The 20,815-nt window shown below is 43.9% G+C and overlaps 1 protein-coding gene across 1 annotated transcript in view; it reads left to right on the plus strand.

The window, feature by feature from the left end:
* The window catches only part of LOC8041062 (band 7 protein AGAP004871), a 126,996-nt gene that overhangs the window by 46,327 nt on the left and 59,854 nt on the right, over nucleotides 1-20,815 (plus strand). Inside the window, exon 8 of the mRNA XM_042292966.1 lies at nucleotides 12,258-12,279. Within this exon, the coding sequence (XP_042148900.1) occupies nucleotides 12,258-12,279 (22 nt within the window). The remainder of the gene's footprint in view (nucleotides 1-12,257; nucleotides 12,280-20,815) is intronic.

Consider the following 20,815-nt stretch of genomic DNA (forward strand, 5'->3'; position numbering starts at 1 on the left):
TAACCCTCGTTTGTGAGGGAATTCACATCAGGTAAGTCCGGCCAATTAATTAAAAAAAGCAGGAAGCTTTACATTGATATTTTGATCAAACATACAATTGTAGAATGTAGAAATGTGAATTGAATGAGAAACAGTTCACAGGGAAAGAATAAAAACACGGAAAATGTAGTCCATCCAACGCGCACTGCTACATGTACTGTATGAGAAACGATGAAATGTATGACGATATTCATTGGCACAAAATAATTAAGCACGGGACATCATGGTGTCAAGTCAAGGTTTCAAGTCACGTTGTGTGGCAGTGTCGTGACGCCACGTAAGATCACATCTTGACACCCAACGTTACAGGATACAATTACGTTGTTGATGCCTCGATGTCAAGTAAAACAACGACTTCGTTGCGGGATTGCGAACTACACAAAGCAGATTGCTTCGTGCAGCTCGCCGATCTTAGTGCTTTTAGGCAACTCCAGTATGACTTTGCGAGACTCGTTAATTGGATTCCCGAGTTTTTCTGCGTTCTTTTGTTCGTCTGTAGAAAGTGGAGGCGCAATTTACTTTGGAGGCGAGAACCGTCATAACAATTCTCTTGGCGGCCATTCCTCCAGCTCCACCTTTTCTGTGAAAGATCCTTCGCACGAGATTCAGTCCCGGTTTTCATTTCTTGGACATTTCGCTGACCCAGCTGTCAAAAACTTGCTGGCTGCACGCCAAGTTAACCTCCAGATATCTAACCTGCGGTCCTCTGTCAATGGAGCTGCTGTTAAAGGTGTGCCTCAGGTCGGTGTTGCTGCGTGGTTCCCAAAGACCGCGTACTTCGTATTCTGTGGCGAGGGTTGCATACCTCTTTCGGTCAGGAACTTCGCTATGGTGTCTAGTCCCTTCTGCCTTTCCGGCCTTTGTTTTTCGCCCAGAGCGTAAAGTCAGCCGCGTGCGCCATCGATCTCAGACCTCGTATCTCGTGTAGATTCCAAATAAATCGGTCCCGTGCTATGTTGAATAGGACCGGGTATAGAACTGGCCACTTGCGGGACACCGACCCTGCCGTCCCTTTTCCGTCTGTGTTTAACTCTTGTGCCAAAGCCGTTCTCAATGCTGTATCTTCTGCCTATCAAAAAGGCACCAAAAAGTCGAGCTTTATGTGGCACCGAATCCAACGCCTTCTTTATGTCTGTCGACATGATGATTCTCATCTTCTTGCTGCCTTTGGATCTGTCTACCGCGTCTCCGTAGATCAGGGCGAGACTCTCTCTGGTACTAAAGATCGCTGGGAACCCTGTTTGAGTTGATTGGACGATCCCAATTTCTATTGCAGTGTGCTGTATTTGTGCAAAGACCGTGCGCTCCATGAGTTTTCTCATGACCGACGTCAGGGTAATGGGATTGACGTTCTTCGCGTAGGTAGCCGGTTTTCTTGGATTCGTGAAGGGCGATACCACGGGCATTCTTGACTCTTCGGGAAAATTTGCTGTCTCCCAGATCATTTTGAAAGTCTTCAGTATTTTGACTCCGCCATTTTTGGCGCGCTTCTCCGCATGGCGGCCGTGATCCCGTCTCAGCCCGGCTCGCTGATCTTTTTGCATTGGCCAATGGCTCCTTCTAGTTCCCATTCGTTAAAGGGGAAATCACTGCCTTCTCTAGCCGACCCGAGGTGTTTAGGGGTGTAGATTATCTGGTCTGGTTCTTCATTCGCTTGGAAAACGAGGACGTTACCCATTGGTTCAAGAATTTATTTAATTTCCTATTCTATGAGTAACGCAATAACGGAAACGGCGCTCTCATTCTTTTTTTTTTTTACTTGTCGAGTTGAAGACTCATCAAGGTCTTTCATTTCGGTGGTGTTGTCAAAGAATTTGAAGGGTTCTTTCCAACGGTTCGCATTCAGTTTTCTTGCGTACTCCTCGGCTTTTCTGGTTAGCTTGATGGTTTATTTGAGGTCTCTCTTTTGTTTGTACCTTCTGTACATAAAGATAGCTTGCAGTTACCTTTCCCACAAGCTCAAGAGGTGCATGTCAAGGTCCGTGATGTCGTCCACGACTTCCCTCCACTCAGTTGCCCTTTCCATGGCGGTGCATAGCAGCTGGGCGATCTATTCCGCGCCTGGGGTGCCTGGGATGCTTCACCAATTTACCTGTATTTGTCCCATACAACCACTTTAGTGGGCCTCCTGTGCGTCAGACTTTTCTTTACCCTGACTCGGGGCTCCATTGTAACCGAATAGTGCTCACAGCCTCATCTGTCTTACTCTACCTATCAACGATAGCTTTCTTGCCGTGCTCGTCTGAACGACGGTACCACCAATGGCGGAGTTCCTGTTTCTGGGGTTGGGCGCCAACCGCGTCCAGCCTTTTAAGTCGTTGGCGAGATCCATCTCCTTTTGTTCTATAATTTCTTTGAGCTCTTGCCATGCTCGGTCGCGCACTGTCGCCACTTCGCAGTGGTACCAGCCTTCGAATGGACGCGGAGATCTCCTCCGATGACCATATAGTCGTCCGGGTATCTTCTTTCGAGTAGTATAGACGCGAAGTTCCGCTTGCCCTTACCCCGCATGTACGCCGAGACGAAGAGGACTCTTTTCCTTACGTCTGGTAGGGTGAGCCTGGCTGCACCACTTTCAGGTCCGCCGTGCACCATCCGCGTCGATCTGGATGTGCGCTATTCTCTCGTGGTCATACACCGCCGCTTCTGCTTGTTTGCTCTCCTCCTAGGCAGAGACGGTTCCTTCCGCCCGATAAGCCTCTTTCTATTAGCTGTCAAAAGGTAATAAAGTTTCTTCTTTCCCAAAATCAAAATTTTGACGGACCTTAGACGGACGTTGTAGGTGCTGCGGCTGCGGTTGCTGTTGCACTTTCTGAGACTGTACCAGGGTCTGCTGCTTTTGATTTAATTGCAGCGCTGCTTGAGCTGCCAGTTATTCCTGCCTTTGTCACAAATGCAGTTGCGTCTGCACTTCCATCTACTGCAGCTGCCGTTGAGCCTGCTCCTGAATTTGTTGCGGCTGAGTTTGCTGCGCTTGGGGTAGGGCCCCTTGCCAGTCTGGGGCAGTGGTTTGCGCTGCAGGTGCTTTCGGTTTGTTCTGTTTAGACGGCTCCTGGTGCGACGGAGCCCTGGCTCTTTGAAAACAACCTTGCCTCCTTTCAGCTTCTCTGCGTTCTCTGTCGGCTCTCTTGTGGCGATAGAGAAGACACATTCCTCCTGGGAAAGTCTGCCCTCTAACACATTACGAATCCGCGTGCGCAAAAGAGTGTAAGGTGGTTACATTGAGAATACCGAATAAACTCTGACGGTCCCCCGAGTGGGATAGAACCCAGGACTCTAAGAGTTTAATGCCTACGCTCAAAAGCCGTGCCAAAGAAAAGGTTTGTGAAGTGATAGTTAATGAATGTGACGAAATTTGGCTCGCCGTCCGAAACCGCGAAGGTGCCACGGAAGCCAGAGTTGCGCGTCTGTTTTCGACGGGCCACCGCGCCGCTTTTCGCCGAGATCGATCACGTGAGGAGGAAAGAATCCTGCGTCGTGCAGGAATGTCGCTTTGCCGACGCTGCGCGCGCCTCGGCTTATGTTACCCTGGTTTTGCCTGCTTGTCCACCTTTCATGTTTTCCATGCGCGGCGGCGCGCGCGGCACCGCTAATAGCCGAATTCAGTCACGTAACTAGCCGCAATCGACGGAGCATGTATCGTACACGCGCGAAAAGTGGTTTTCCCGCCTAACTTAGAATTTCAAGGTGGCTGAACGCGCAACCCTAACTCCAGTAGGTAGGTAGCCTATACAGGATATCTATATCCAGCATTTGTTCCCGCTGCACGAGGACTCGTGCAGCTAAGGCGCAGTGTAATATGAGGAGCTGGCACTTGTATATAGGCAATTTTATAGGGGTTAAACAACAGGCTGCATATTTAAGAAAAGCGTTATTGTATATACTCCTTTTACACTTAAGCTTAACAATGTCAGAAGCACGAGACTTCTAGGTCGCTGCTTTGTAGCATTCTTCGTCAGAACGAGTGCTCGCTCTAGAAATGCATGTCTGAAAGCCAGGAGCGCTGGCTAGCTCACGCTTTTAGCTTTGACCGCAGTTTCAGCTTAAGTGTGACTGGCGGCCATAGCTGTGTGCGCGACTGCTAAGCGCGTGCTGACGGCGAGCTTCCACAGTTATTTTCCAACCTGCATTTTACACCGTCTAGATTGCTGGTCTTAGCGACCTCTTATTGAGAGCTCGTTCTTAACATGCAGTCTCATGAGCCCACTCGAATTCGCCGTCCAGTGAATATTCCGTGCATAGACCTCATAGCATATATACGAAATATATTATGAGAACTCACTTTTGCATGTGGAGAGGAAGCGGACATCTAGGTCCTGAGTTTTTGGAGTAACAGGTTTGGACTAATGAAGCTTAGATACGAAAAGAAAGAACCCCTGAAAATACAAGGTATTGTACAAATTAGGCCAGGTACAAAAACATAAATATCTGAAGGTATGGCTCAATGAGAAAAGAAAATATCTTGGAGAACATGAAGGAAATATAATTCCGAACGGGAAAATTAATTGAGCCCTTATCAATCTCAAGGATTCGGAAATTATTATTATATATATATATATATGATTTTGCTTATGCACTTTCATTAGCATATAGAACTGTCCTGGTCTCGGATTTTCCTGAATGAGATACGTAGAAATGTTTTTCTCTATTTTCTTATTATCTACTAAGTATTTTAATTGTGTTTTTATTGTCTCTCGAAACTTAAGTGTTGGATCATAATCTAGTTTTTTATAGAACTTAGTGTCGTTCAGTTGTTTAATTGCTTCCGATACATAGTCGGCTGTGTTAACTATGCATATACCTCCCCCTTTGTCAGCCTTTTATGTTTTATGATAATTTTGATTTTGATATAAAAGCTAGAGCACTAGGAGAGGATTTCATTAACCGTGGATACCCCTTACCGCTAATAAATAATTCTATATCAAAAAGTCGAGCGATCTCTAGGAACGCGTGTTTAGTAGAGCGACCGAAAAGAAATAATCATGAATTACGACTAATCTTACCTTACCAATCAAAACTTCCAAACATAAACAATATTCTTAGAAGACACATGACTATTTTACACATAGACACAGCTTTAAAGGCAGTTATCCCTCGACCCCCTGGTATAGCGTTCAAGAGACCACGTAATTTATTAGATTTATTTAAACAGTCCCGAAACTCCATCGGACGTAGCCTGGTCCCGATTGGTTGCACCAAGTGCAATCATAACCAATGCAGTTTATGTGGGGACATAATTATAGCTAACTGTATTCGTAGCACAGCGAATAACTTTAATTGGAAAATAAATGGTACCTTTGACTGTAATTCGCAAAATGTTATTTATTTAATTCAATGTAGAAAATGCCAAATTCAATACATAGGAGAAACTAAAACAAGCATAAGAAAACGCATGAATCTACATAAAAGTCATATACGTAAACACGTTGCCGGACCGGTTTCCCGTCACTTAAACTCCGCAGGACATAACGGACTTTCTGATTTTAATTTTATTATACTCCAGGGGGGCTTTCGAGCCACCAGAGATCGGAAAAATAAATCTGAATTTATCTATAGATTTAATACTTTAGAACCGAAGGGCCTTAACAGTTCGAAAGAATCATTGCCGTCTTTTTTTATGTACACTTAATTGAGACCTTCTAATCGGCACCGCACTGTTTTTTGTTTTTTTTTCTTTTCGTTTCATCGTTTAATGTGACACGAGCAAACGCGTAACATTGGGCCTCTCATTGGCTTCACATGACACCAGGTATAGTTGGGTTATACCCAACCACATGTCCCAAAAACTGGTTTTATGATAAGAATGGCAGTAATAATATTATATTTAATTATTTCCATAGTATTTACTGCATTGGTATCGGGATATATTAAACTTTTAAGCGAGAATTTAGTTGAGTAGGTACCCGCTAAACGGTAAGCATTTTTCCAATTAACTTCTTCTTTTTTCCGGCCGTTTTTTCTTTGATTGAAAGAAAAGGAGAACGAAGTGTTCTCACTTGACTAACGAAGAGCCTACCAGGCCCGAAACATTTCATCAATCTCACTTTTTTGGCAACCTCCTCGGCTAACTCCTTTAAGGGCTAATATTTTGTTGAGTATATATATATATATATATATATATATATATATATATATATATATATATATATATATAAATGACTCGGGACTAGATAGAAAGGAATTATTGTACTTGGACTGTATTTAGGTAATAGGGTGCTGTGCATAAGGTCAGGGGTTCAAGAAGGATTTGACCTGTGGTCTTATGCATTTTTGGCGCTGCCTATTCGCACGTTGTCGAGAATGCCGGGGTGCAAGCCTCAAGGATAGTGGCCTCTTCTTCCGAATTTCAACGAAACTCTGGACTAGGAGTTTCAAGATCCCGGTAACGGTTGATTAAAAAAAAAAAAAAAGAAAGAAAAATGCTCGCACACTGACATTTCACAAGGTTTGTTATCGATCACGCGATAAAATCATTACGCTCTCATCGTATCTGTTACTTGCAAACTAGCGAACATACTTTCTAAACAAAAAAATCACCTAAAACGAAACGTTTTTCCCAAATTTCGGAGTTTATTATACAAACTCACAACCTCAACGATTTCCTGTAGAAAACGCTAGCGTTCGACAGGGGCAGAGGGGTCAGAGGTGACATCAACCTTGCGACATCGGGAAACATTTCGTATCCAGAGAAAAAGCCCACAAGAGGGAATTCTTTTAAGCAAAATGTGCAGATCAGTCAATTTGAGAATCCGAATGGGAGTGCTTCATCAGAGGCGCTCAGTTTGACAAGGAACGCTGTAAGTTGATGCACCACTGATATCTAGGTGCGTCAGATACCGACTGACCTCCTTTTGCCTTCCAAAACATGGCTGGCGCCGCCATTTTTGACGCAGTGTGAATCACGTTATAGGTGGAGCCACGTTTGAGAATATGATCTATTTAACAAAAAAGCGTGGTTATTGGGAGCGTTAACATTGGGAACACGTCACATATGGGAGATGAGTGGGAAATGGACTCGGAGTCCTTTGAGAAATGAGGGGAAACTAGTAAATTCAAATTTGAGCACAACTTAACTGACTGAAATAGAGAGTACGCCGGAGGTATAAAAAGGCGTAGAAACAATTATGCATAAAAACGTTTGAACGAAAAATTAACCAACTGAACCTGAAAGCTGACATTTAAAACCCTACTCACAAGTGACTGGGCTGAGCAGAGTTGTTAACTTGGAAATATAGTAAAGGAAACAGAAAGGAAAAGTTTCGGATGTAAGGATGTGAAGGAAATTAGGTTTAGCAATGTGCAGGTTACAAAAACAGGGTGTAAGAGGTAAGCAGGTGTTTGATCCCCCTCAGGAAAGCTCTTTTATGTTTGAGGCGAGAATGCGAGTGCTAAAGACAATGACGAATACGGCTAAATTCAAAAGACAGATCGATATGTGGCGTATGCAATAGCGATAGCGCGAAGCTAGAACATATTGTTTTGCAGTGTACGGGGCTTCGTTCTGGGCTCACTAAAGGAGAAATGAATTTGGTGAGAGTACTGATGTTTTCTGGCTAGATTTGAAGAACGGAGGAACAAAATATTATATTAAAAAAATATAGAGGTCAAAATATTGGAAGGTCTAGAAAGCGTCCTAATACACAAACTTGATGGGGTGGCTGGCGTAACGAGATACCTGCTTGATAGGAAACTTCCAAAGGGAGAGGGTGTAAATACTCCTAGGCTAGATGGCACAAGTTATCGCTCCATACAAAGGGAGCAGTAAAGTTTTTGTTGTGGTGGGGGGAGGCGTCCATTGTCGAAGATCCTCTCCCCGATCGCGGCTGGTGACTTCGATGACCAGGTGGTGGCAGCGACGACAATTTGATGGTTTAACAAAACATTGATTAACAAAGGGCCGGCGGACGACATACGTCTGCAACCGACTTCGGGACTTCTGCCGCCCAAAACTCCCCCGACCCCGTACCTCCGGCGGTCCGCCTCCGTCCCCCAAGGGGACATATTCCTTCCGTGCGGTGGCGCCGCGCACGCTCACGGAGTGTCGCGGAGCGGTCACTTTCCCTTTCCCATGCGTGTACCAGCAGCCCCCTTTCTCCTCGAAGAAGGGGCGTTCTCGGCAGTGGTGGATAGCCGCTAACAATAAATGAAACATCTATTAAAGGAAAACATAAACACACTGATCTTTGCAGGTACAACCAATAAAATCCTCCAATTCATCCATTATATAAAATATTACATACACTTGCTGAAAGTACTCTTGTGGTTTAAAACTGCCTCCCAAAAAACGTTTTTCTTCACATCGCCTCACAAGAGAAAAGCATTTGACAAGGGGGAGGGAAGCGAGGTCTGCTTCAACCCAAGCTTAACTGAGGGTATGAGGTTCGTCTCACTAAAATCAGCAGAATATGGTTCATAGAAGAAACGTCGAAATACTTTCGCACTTCGACGTAGTTTGGAGCGAAGCTCCACAGAAACAACCCCCTTTTTTATAGTAAAACATATAAAATCGCGCAACAGAAACAAGGACAGGAAGTAAACAGGACAGGCGCTAATTTTCAACTAGTTTTATTCTGGAAAATCGAACACATATATACACACGACAGGCAAAGCAGCACCACGTAAAAGTAGATTAATTTTTCACCCGATCATTCAAAAACTGAAATTCATTACAATGAAGAACAATAGAAGTGTCGCTGACACATGCAGTCTCACTTTTTTTTATAAAGAAAGCTTCCAATAGCTCTCGAGCGACCGTCTCTCGGCTTCTTCCTAGTATCCGCATCTGCTGAAGTCGCGGAACACAGCCACACGTGTTGCAATGTATAGGCAAATGCGAGCCATATTTATTTTTTACTGATAATGCGTGCTCCCGTGCTCGGTCATTGATGCACCGCCCCGTCTGGCCAATGTATACCTTTCCACAACTCAGGGGGATTTCGTAGGCCACACCCACTGTGCAGTCCACGTAAGGGGTGACGTGTTTTTTGTCACACGGTGCTTTTGCCTCCTCATCAGAGATGCGGGCGCACAACCCAGCCAACTTCTTTGGGGCAGAGAATACAACTGGAACATCGTACTTGGTTGCAACTTTCTTCAGATTGTGGGCAACCTTGTGTATGTAGGGAATGACCTCTGGTCTTTTTGTTCTCTGCCTCGTTGGGACCTTTCTTTTCACCCCCTTCATTTTTTGTAAGGCGGTCTCCGCCACAGAAACCAAGACCGAACACGGGAAGCCAGCTAATTCCAGTCTAGAAATTTGGTATTTAAAACTAGCATCCGCCTGATGGTCACAAGACTTCAGCAGTGCAGACTCCAGGCACGAAGTTGCAATCGCTCTCTTAACAGTCTTTGAATGCGCTGAATCAAAAGGAAGTAACTCTTTCCGCGCGCGATGTCGATACATCCAGCACACACGTCGTTCGTTGATGGTGAAAAAAGACTGATTCAAAGACTGTTAAGAGAACGATTGCAACTTCGTGCCTGGAGTCTGCACTGCTGAAGTCTTGTGACCATCAGGCGGATGCTAGTTTTAAATACCAAATTTCTAGACTGGAATTAGCTGGCTTCCCGTGTTCGGTCTTGGTTTCTGTGGCGGAGACCGCCTTACAAAAAATGAAGGGGTTGAAAAGAAAGGTCCCAACGAGGCAGAGAACAAAAAGACCAGAGGTCATTCCCTACATACACAAGGTTGCCCACAATCTGAAGAAAGTTGCAACCAAGTACGATGTTCCAGTTGTATTCTCTGCCCCAAAGAAGTTGGCTGGGTTGTGCGCCCGCATCTCTGATGAGGAGGCAAAAGCACCGTGTGACAAAAAACACGTCACCCCTTACGTGGACTGCACAGTGGGTGTGGTCTACGAAATCCCCCTGAGTTGTGGAAAGGTATACATTGGCCAGACGGGGCGGTGCATCAATGACCGAGCACGGGAGCACGCATTATCAGTAAAAAATAAATATGGCTCGCATTTGCCTATACATTGCAACACGTGTGGCTGTGTTCCGCGACTTCAGCAGATGCGGATACTAGGAAGAAGCCGAGAGACGGTCGCTCGAGAGCTATTGGAAGCTTTCTTTATCAAAAAAAGTGAGACTGCATGTGTCAGCGACACTTCTATTGCTCTTCATTGTAATGAATTTCCGTTTTTGAATGATCGGGTGAAAAATTAATCTACTTTTACGTGGTGCTGCTTTGCCTGTCGTGTGTATATATGTGTTCGATTTTCCAGAATAAAACTAGTTGAAAGTTAGCGCCTGTCCTGTTTACTTCCTGTCCTTGTTTCTGTTGCGCTATTTTATATGTTTTACTAAGATGAACCAACTAGCCCAACAACGTACCTTACTAAACCCTTTTTTATACTTTCCTAGCATCAGATGACAAACATATCCCTCGTTTTAGTCTTACGTGAGTGGTTTAAATACTTAGTAGGTTTGTAGTCCTGAAGTGTTTAAGGGCTGCTGTGAGTTTCGAAAATTAGCTTATTCGTCAACACTCCAGCATCACTTATCCCTAGGGCCCCGTGTTTTCGGAGTTTATTTTTCGTGAAATTCGGAGGGTGTTTTTCGGAGTTTACTTTTTAGCGAAAATTTGGTGTTTAACGGAGTTTATTTTTCGTAAATCCCCAATTCTCCGAAATTCAGAGATTACTTTCGCAGTGTTTCCTATTAAAAAGTAATAAATAATAACCGGATGCAAACGTATGCCAGATAAAAAATTAAATGCGCTTGTATCAATTAAGATTTCTTCACTTGAATTTGGTGTTGGTGTCATTGGCAATACTACTTTGTCCCACGACAAAAGTCGCACACAAGTGTGGCCTCGATAAACGTCCAAAACTTAAAATCAATAAACTCCCGGAGGAAGCCGCAAGGAAGCTCGTAGTCATCCCATCAATCTATCCCGCAGCCGCGCGAGGTAGAGTGGTTAAGGATGAAATAGAGAAGTTTCAACTGCCCCTCTTCCCAATTTTATGCAATCTCTATGGTCCATAGCTTTCACTGTTACCCCAAGAAACCTACCCTCTCCTATCTCTAAATCTCAAATCGCATGGCCCAAACTGGAAACCAAAAGAGTGGCTTTTGTCGTGACACGAATGGTACGGTAACCTGTTTCCTTTTATTTATTCACTTTTCCACAGCTCCAGGGTGGCATTACAGTAAGGGGGGGGGGGATTTTCATGAATGTGATACATTTAAGCAATACAAAGGAGCATAAAAGAACGCGCACATGCATACCCAGTATACGGGAAACAAAAAAGAAAATACTTCTCACAATGCAGCAAAAAAAAAAAGAGTCATTGTCCAAAATGTCAACAACCTTCGAAGGCAATTGATTCCATTCGCTAATAGATTTGTTGAAAAACGAAGATTTAAACTGGTTTGTGTTACATTTATATTCACGTACCTTTCGTTCGTGATCGACACGATGAGAGTATAACACGGGGGGAAGGGGTAGTTTTCGCGTTGTGTACCAATTCTGCAGTGATAAATGTTACGAAATAATTTTAGCCGTAGATTTTCCTTCTTTTTTCAAGAGATTCCCAGCCTAAGAATTCCTTCAGACTTGTCATGCTGAGTCGCCTGTTATAATTCCCGGGAACACATCTAGCCGCTAAGTTTTGACCTCTTTCAAGTTTATTTCTATCAACAGCAGTTGGTGGGTCCCAGACTGTACACGCGTGCTCGAGAACAGACCTCATATAACCCTGAACTAATCTTGACGAGACAAGCCGTAATACCCCCTTTTGACAACGGTCCGAGGCTTGAAAGATAATTAAGGTGTTATTTTCCCAAAACCATTCTTCCCTGCGCTGCTAAAAAAAAAATGTAAAAAAAAAATTTTTGTTGTGGGGCACATAACAATTTGGAGTGTATCGGATAAATCCGAATTGCCAAAAATTTTACCGGCGGGTGTTTTTCGGAGCTTTTCGGATTTATCCGAAAACACGGAGCCCTACTTATACCTTAAGCTCCGTTCATTTTGTGATAATCAAATATACACAGCAAAAAAAAAAAAAAAAAAGAAATCCGTCGATGTTTTTTGGGAGCAACACAACAGCGTATGTGTATGCATACTGGCGGCAGTTTCCGGTATAACTCTAAATCATGAACTTCACCGTCAGAAGATGCTTTCTGTCTTAAAGAAATCGCTTAGTTGTATTAAGAGTTTTATATTATCGTGATCTCCCGAATGTAGAGATGTAGTACAACTTGCCAAATAGGTTCAACAAAATCATTCTCACAGTTTCTCTGTCGCATCATATTATTAGGAGGGTTCAATCACGCGAACACGAAAGCGTCGTATCGCTATCGCCCAATTACGTTTGTAACAATCTCCTCGCTTGAAAGGTCAAAACCGAAAGTTCATTTGGAGACCCGCTTTCGCACGTTGCCCGAGCTCACAGACCGGAAAGCTGACTCTGCGTGGTACCAGGCTTATGGCGATTTGTAAAGACAAGTCTTAGGCCGTGTCTTAAAGAGGAGAAGCGGCTTAGGAAGGCTGGTCCTGTCTTCCCCACTTATCTTCATCTTTGGGATTTGTTTTTGGAGAAGAAGGGGAGGCAAGGAAGTGCCGAAAATGAGAAGAGAAGAGAAAAGAGAAAGAAAGAAAGAGAGAATAATGCAATAGCCAGAAAGCGTTTCCATCGATCATTTCGGAGAAAAGAAATTGTACTGTCACAGCGACATTTGAAAACACAGATGTCAGCAAGGCTCTCGTTTTATATAAAAAAAAGCAAAAAAAAAAAAAACAGCCCGAAAAATTTGAGATATTCTGCTAGAATCTCTTCACTTCCTTGGCATCAATTTAGTTCGTATGATATAGTTTTCGTTTTCCCTATGTATTTCGCGGTGTGAGGGATTTCTTTTTATTTTGTTTTACTAGTTTTACGTTACGGCAAGTTACAGAGGACGCCACGAGCCAACGAAGCGAATCCAATGCTGTGCAAGAGTCAGGTGACCTTCAAGAGGGGCGCAACGACACGCAAAATGCGTGGTGACGTGACGCGTTCAGTGCGCTGGATTGGCTGGGAGGGCTTGCAGAGTCTACAGCGGTTCACTGTAAGGTAGAGGAAACAGTGGCGCCGTGCTACGTTGCTGATTTGGAAAGAAAACAACAGAGCGTGACGTTCGTCTCTCAAGGGGATATTGAGTTAAAAAGGGGACTAGACGTTTGTACCCGCACAAGTAAGGGGGGGGGGGGGGTAAGTAAAAAAAAAAAGGAAAGATAAAAAAATTAAAATGCATTCAAAGTTAACCCCATATCTGACGCTTTCTCTGAAGTCTTGGCTGTCATTCTTGTTCAAACGTTCCAGGATGCAACGAAAATAACTTTCACTCCAGCGTCTTCTAAAGTTACTGGGGGAAAATCCGCCAAAAAGTAGAACACCTACCTTTTAGTTATCATCAGTATTCTTGGAGTAGAGATTGCGTTATGTGACACCTAGTGCTTCCGCTGACAGTTTTCGAACTATGAGCCGCCTTCGTGAGGAGGGCGACTCCAGCTTTCTATAGGTAACGCCAGTCGTTTTCCAAAATGGCGGCTATTGTAAGCGTTGGAGAGGCGTGCTGGGTATACCAGTTGCCGAGCCCGTCTAGTGTTCTGGCTTCACTGAGCGACATAAATTTTTCCCGCTTCTACTACAAAGCAAGAGTGCAAGGCCCGTAAATTACCTCTTTATCCTGATGAAAAAAAAAATTGTCTTGCTTTTGTATGTTTACACGGCTTTGATGTTGGTGGCGAAACATGTCGAAACATACCCATTCAACGAGCTGATTGCGCACGTCGGAGCGAGGTACGTGCCCAGAGGCAGTCTTAGCTTTCTGTCTCAATGGGCAGATTCATTGGAAACCCACATGGATATATATTTCTGCACCCATTTTAATTGTAGGAAGGAGACCCGAAACCCAATTCCCTAACGCCACTACTGAGTCCAAGTTAGGATGTTCTGTGATGCTGCGAAACAGTGACAGGCGGCACTGGCGCTCATGGGCGTACCAACCGGGGGCGCAAGGGTCAAGGCATGTGTTCCCCCGCCCCCCTCCACCTGAAACAGCCGCCACTGGGCAGGGCAACTGGTTTGCCCCCCCACTCAAAAACAAGTTGGTACGCCACTGCTGGTGTTCATTCATCCTAGAACACAGGTCATTTTTGACGGGCCTCAAGCACGAGGGGAATCACTTGTGAAGTACGACGTTAACATTAGATTAGGGCATGTGGAATTCCGCGGTACTTTTCCAGAAACTTGCACATATTAATGTGCCGTGCTCAGAACCTCTAAGTTTTTGCCAAAACGCGTAGCATGTAAGCTCGGAAGTGCTGAAAAAAAGAAGCAAATGTACCTTCTGGCTTGTTCGGGTAGTCAAGAAGTGAACAATATTGGCGTAAACCTCAAACTCTACGAGTGAAGTTTATGATTTCTGTGACAACTTGAATCATCTTGCCTAAGATTGATGTCGGCTGTTCGATTTCTAGTCGGTCACAGTGACGACGACATCTTTTAAGACGTCTCGTTCAATTCTTATTTGATTCTGGACATTGGTTAGTCTCCTTCCTATTCTTCGCTTTTTTGCAGGGAACGTGTTCATTCGTTTCTTTTTGGATTCCTCGTCGAAATCACAAACTGGGTAATACCACTCTTTTAAACGTTCCGCCCTAGGCAGCTGCATACTGCGCATATTCTTAAGTCCGCCCCTGAACGTGAGATCGCCCCACAAGAGTTCCTTCAAAAGGCTAATGATGAAGACCTTTCATAGTTTGCACGTAAGAGCTTCGTGCTGCTAGCAACAGCTGGTGCCATCACTCTGAGCAGGCACTGAGCACACAAACGCAAGGACCGCAGTCTGTAGTGTACAATTCATTAGATCTCTTTATTTAGAGCCACTAAATGAGCTACGCTTAGAGTATCGCCACTCTGTTCCCAGTATTGTTGTGGCGCCGCCGTCTTGGTCTTTGCAGAGAGCAGACGCAACTGCCGATCGTCATGATTCCAAAGTGCGACTTCCACAACATTAGATTCGGTGTTAGGATGCGCATATAATATTTCTTCGCTCTGCCGCGAACTGTTTTAACGTTTGTTGAGGACGGAAAAGCACTTCCTGTGATTTCAGACAAAGTTTAAGATAACTTGCAACCTTGATTTTAAGCAGGAAAATGGGTAAGTGTCGTTACCCTGAAGCGTAAATTATTTAGTGGCTCTATTCCTATTAACTCACAGAGTTCGTGAATCTGTTGGGATTGTTCTTTACAATGTGTAAATTTTAATACACCGAAGTATAAGCAATAGCTGGGATACTAAAGGTTGCATATTGCAATATTTTCGTGGATACCAAACAACCAAATTACCTCCTAATAGTTCTACAAAAAGACGCCTAGGCTGGTTCAAAGTCATATATGAAAGAAACTACAGTATAATTACCACTTACAATTAATCGAAACTTTTTTTTACTACACGCAATCGTAATAGAATTATTGGGTCATAATAAGTTTACCTATTATTTTGCAGTTGAAAATTGTCAAATTATTTATACGATTTAATATATCTTAATTCTTTTCCATATGTATTTAGTTTGCCACATTTTCTCCTTTTTAGAGTGGCCGCTATTAATTATTTCTTTTATTTATACAATACACAGGAAAATGTAATGCGCAGGCTATACTCGGCACTTCCAACACCCGTATCTTGTTTAACATATCATATGCACGTCTCGAGCTACCTTCTTCGCCGACAGTATAAACTGTCGGCGTCTTTGCTCAGTTGTACAGTTTTCTAGGTGGCTCGTGCAAAGTCTCTCGTCGCGTCAAATTCTCAGCTGCGTTAAAAGGGTCTAGTCCGATGAGCAATTTTACGGACGAGGATGATACACTCTATAAATCGTTCTCTTTATGCCTTGTCACAAATTTCTCCGATGAACTAGACGGTAGGTAACACCTTTATCCTCGGTACTTCCGAGCGCTCCGTGGCGCACAACTGCTCAGCCTAGCGTGTAGCTTGCTTCGTGTGCTAAGAATATTCATTTTGGGTTTGCTCGCCTGCGGCGTTGCCGAAGTTCTGGACATCGGGGACGCTTTATTATCTCTGCGACGCGAGAAATTAGCTATATGAACAAGTGAAACGCGTCTATGACGTTAAGTTGCGACCGCTGAAAAAAGAGGCGGCGAGGACGTTGACAGCGATGGCAACAAGCGAGGTCGGCCCGTGACTTGCCCGCTTTAGTTCATGCTATTGAAAAGACAGTCTGATAACCGAGACCCGTCGCTTCCAGTCACTAAAGCTATAGGACGCTCTAGACGTCCAAAAGGTGTATAGAACGTCCTATCGTAACCGGAAGCTTTAGAAACGTCGGCCGTGAAGTCTCGTGCATCTCATTAAAGGACTGCTCACACATGCAGCGGAGCGCTGCAAGCATAACACTGATAAAGCCCTTTCATGTTTCGAAAGTAGCGCAAGGTGCGTCGACGCACGCGGCACATGGAACGTGCAGCCCTTGGGGAGATCATGGCGGCACAGCGCAGCACTGAGCTAGATTTCAGACCCCATGAATTTCTCAGAAGTGCTGCGCGGCACGTGCCTCGAGCATTTCTACAAAAATGAATGGCGCCACTTCTCCCAGAATAAAGAAGCTTTAAGCACTGACCTCGCGGTGAGCGCGTGCTGAAGGGAGCGTTCACCAGCTTTGTATCGCAGCGTCAAAACTCTTGCTCGTGGCAGGCGATAAGTAGCTGACGACATGTGAGCAGGGCTACATCAGCGCTTCACTGCATGTGAGAACAGGCCTTAAATGCTCCGTATAGCCAAAGTGATTGCGGCAGTTGCCAAAGTACGAATCAGGAAGCCAGAAGCGTGAGTAGAGCAGGCCGCATCATCATCTCAACATTTCAAAGACTACATAGGTTAGGTGCTCTCAAACAAATGCGTGTGCATCAAGTGCTTAAAATAGAAAGCGAGCCAGAGAATCACGTGTTCTTGAGGCCACAACACGTAATCTGCCTTCTTGGAACAAAGAAAGACATTGCTTGAGAGTTCCATCTGCCGAGACGCATCAAGTTCGTAAAAAAACGTCCCGCCCTTTGGTCGTGCGTGGTTTGCGCTGCCGAGCTTTCCCTGTGCTCTGCAGTGAAGGAGTTCCTCGGATATTTTCTGAAGGGCGCCCTATATATGTTAAGCGTAGACCACGGAGAAGAAGATACGCAGGAAACTAAGACAAACGATGTACAGGGTCCGATCGAGAAAAGTAAACCCTACTTTTCGGCCCGCGTAAACAAACTACGCTTCGCAGAACGCTCAAACTCCGCCAGAATGTAACCCTAGCGGTCCAAGCCAGATGCCAAAGTTTCAGCCCGATCCGATAACTTAATAAAAAGTTATAAGTGATTTTCTGAAAATTTCACACGGGAAAATGGCCGCCGACGGAGTTTTCGAACACACGGGGCTCTATGACACAAGAAACCAAAAACGGGCAAAAATGGGCTTCATTTTCCCATTGAAATGCCGGGACGCGTGCAACATCGGCGAAGCGACCATATCGGTAACTTTCCTGCACGGCTAAGGATTCTTTGCTCCTCACGTGATCGATTTCGACGAATAGCGACGCGGCGGGACGTAGAAAACAGACGCCCAGCTCTGGCTCCTGTAGGAAGCCTGTACAGGAACTCTACGCAAAACGCGACTGTGTAATGCTTACTGTAGTGTCTGCAAGATGCGACAATAAAGGTGGCGCTGTAGCGTTCGAGAGAGCACGACACACGTCCGAACACTAGCCTCTGCCAGCGTTTGTCCGTTCGCCTTAAGAGCGTGCATAAAAAAAAAAAAACAGAACAAAAAAACGAAACATGAAAAAAGCATGCATAGGCCTTACCCTGCCATTGAACCACTAATAAAAAAGCAGTTCTTTCAGCTGTTTTGTTAGTGTTATTTTCTCTCATAGCGTTCTTGGGCAATCTAAACGCGTTCCTAAAATATTCAATTTTGTTTGCGAGAGGCGTTGCCCAAGACATGAGAGCTACATACCAATCATATCGCGTGCATAAAAATTATACGAAGAAATCAAGCTAAAGACGCTGAGAGCACCCGGCTGAAATGGTTTCCTAACCGGCCACAAAATAAAAAAGCAATATTACGGAAGTCATTTTCTGATAGTATTTCTGGTAACCCTAGATTCATTCCATTCCAAAGGAGACGCGTCAATTTTTTTCTTCTCAAGGAGGTATACGAAACATTAATTTGGATAAAAAAGCCTTTAAACTCCAATAAAATTAATTTATGTGAAATAATAAATTTCATTTTTGGTGGTATCATGCTCTTTATTCGTGGAATTTACATAAAACTCAAGCAGTCAAGAAAAAACCCTGTAAAAAACGGTTGAGCACCAGACAATTGTTTTTGGGCTGTTAACTCACATTATATACACACATTTAAAGACACGATTTTGATTCCAAATAGGAGGCAGAGAAAAAGATTTATGAGGTTTAATTTTTTTTGTGAACTTAAATTTGGGTATTAGCTACAATACTTGTTTCACCTGTTCTCTTTAAACTACTCTTTAAATTTGTAGCTGGTAGCAAATTTTCAGTGCCTCGTTTCGTTGCGTTCTACTTAAATGACAAAACCTTCAGTGTAGGCAGAAACGGTCATATTGAAAGCTATAAAAAAAGCAATGTGGGCACCGCTGCCCCAAACTTTTGAATAGCCAAAAGTTTATTCCATTTCCTGAATTCAATATATATATATATATATATATATATATATATATATATATATATATATATATATATATATATATATATATATTTATGTATATATTTATATATACATATATATATCAGTGTGTCGAACCGAAAAAAAATACGGGTTCGGTTACGGTTCAGGTTCAAGTAAATTAATTTTGCTCCGGTTCAGTTCCTGTTTGATTAATACGATCCGCGAACCGGTTCGCTAACCGGTTCGGGGCGCTGAACCGGTTCGCGAACCGGTTCGGAAATTATAAATGACAAATTTCAACATCAAAATAAATTACAAACAAAACATCTAAAATCAGCACATACGAAACGGGATACATCGTAGTGTAAGGCTCAGGGATTTCTACCAGGAATGGTTTCTTTATGTGCACTCAAAGGTTACCTCACCGATGTTTACGGATTCGGACTTCATCTAATTGGGTCCGACGCAGTAGCTGTAAAATCCGCGACCTCCTTACAAACCCACTTACAAGTAGAACTCGCTAACTATCCCGCCACCTCGGCGTGTAAGCAATTGAAGGAACAGTGGGGAGAAAATACAGCTTTCTTTATTTGAACTAGCCTTCGGTAACTCAAATTAGACCCTTAAAGAAGTTTTCATTAAACAAGATACGGAATATGAAAAACACTTCACCGAACGCAACGCCAGAAGGACGTAATAGGATAAATATTAAAATAGAAGAGTTCGCTGTCTCACAAATATCTTAGCTTCTAAGTGCCTATACGAAACCGGATGCATTATTATCGACCTCCACAGCCTTTTCTTTTCTCATTCCGATGGAAGCAAGCTTCAAGAACTCGCGCGTTCTAGAAACGTGTTATGAAATGAGCACACAGCAGCATTTAGGATTTACGAGATTGTAGGAAAATAAAATCCCGTGACGCGATTTTTTTTTTTTTTTTTGCACAGCCTTCCAATTTTTTTTTTCTTCCGTACAAGCCGCGACCAGCGCAATACTGGTTCCTATGTCAAGATTCATGAATGCAGCGTTTGTCAAGAGTCATGGATGCAGCGTTTATATTCCTAAGACTGAGGGGAGAAGAAAAATATGTAAGCGAGGTGTGTGTCAGTTGACGGCACTTAAAAAACAAATGGCATTGATGGCACATTCATTGTCAACAGCGCGTGGCCGAACCGTTTTGACATGAGCCGGTAACCGTTATTTTTTTTCCGGTTCAGTTCCGGTTCGGGTTCATCGCGATAACAATATAACGGTTCGGGTTCGGGTTCGGGTTCAGTTCCGGAAAAAATACCGGTTCGGTTCCGGTTTTCGGTTCGGTTCCGGTTCGACACCCTGATATATATATATATATATATATATATATATATATATATATATATATATAGGTGAGGCAGAGTAGCTTGAGAACAATGGACCGGGAAAATGTAATAAGTCAGAGATCCGTACTTGCGGAGTTACGATGCTAGGAGTTTATTGCATGTAGTTCGACAGTTTCGCCGAGAGGCTCGGCTTCGTCAGGAGATGGCATACATCTCCTGACGAAGCCGAGCCTCTCGGCGAAACTGTCGGAATACATGCAATAAACTCCTAGCATCGCAACTCCGCTAGTACGGATCTCTGACTTATATATATATATATATATATATATATATATATATATATATATATATATATAAAATGCTTTGTTAGTGATGCAAACTTATTTCCTAAAGATGAGCCTCTCCGACCATGCCTCCAGGCGCCCGCCTCGTAGGCGACGCACACCGGCGTCGCCTACGTACGACAGACCAGGCCGATGCGCAGTATGCATTCCCCAACTCGGAAAGAAGACGATGCAGTTCTGAGTTCATCGGCAGTTACCTGGGCACGAGTAGGGTAAAATTAAGACGCAAGTACATTACGTAACTCAAAAAGAACACGAATGCATGGAAGTCGGGATGACGTCCACTTGTACCGAATAAAACGTGTTTTGAGGAGAGCGTTGAAAACCTTGCGGCGGCGTCTCACACCGCTGACGCCTCGCTGACATACGCCGGCGTGCGTCGCCTACGAGGCGGGCAACAGGAGGCATGGTCGGAGA

This window comes from Ixodes scapularis, unplaced genomic scaffold, assembly GCF_016920785.2.
Source record: "Ixodes scapularis isolate PalLabHiFi unplaced genomic scaffold, ASM1692078v2 PGA_scaffold3__209_contigs__length_174095766, whole genome shotgun sequence".
Lineage (NCBI taxonomy): Eukaryota > Metazoa > Arthropoda > Arachnida > Ixodida > Ixodidae > Ixodes > Ixodes scapularis.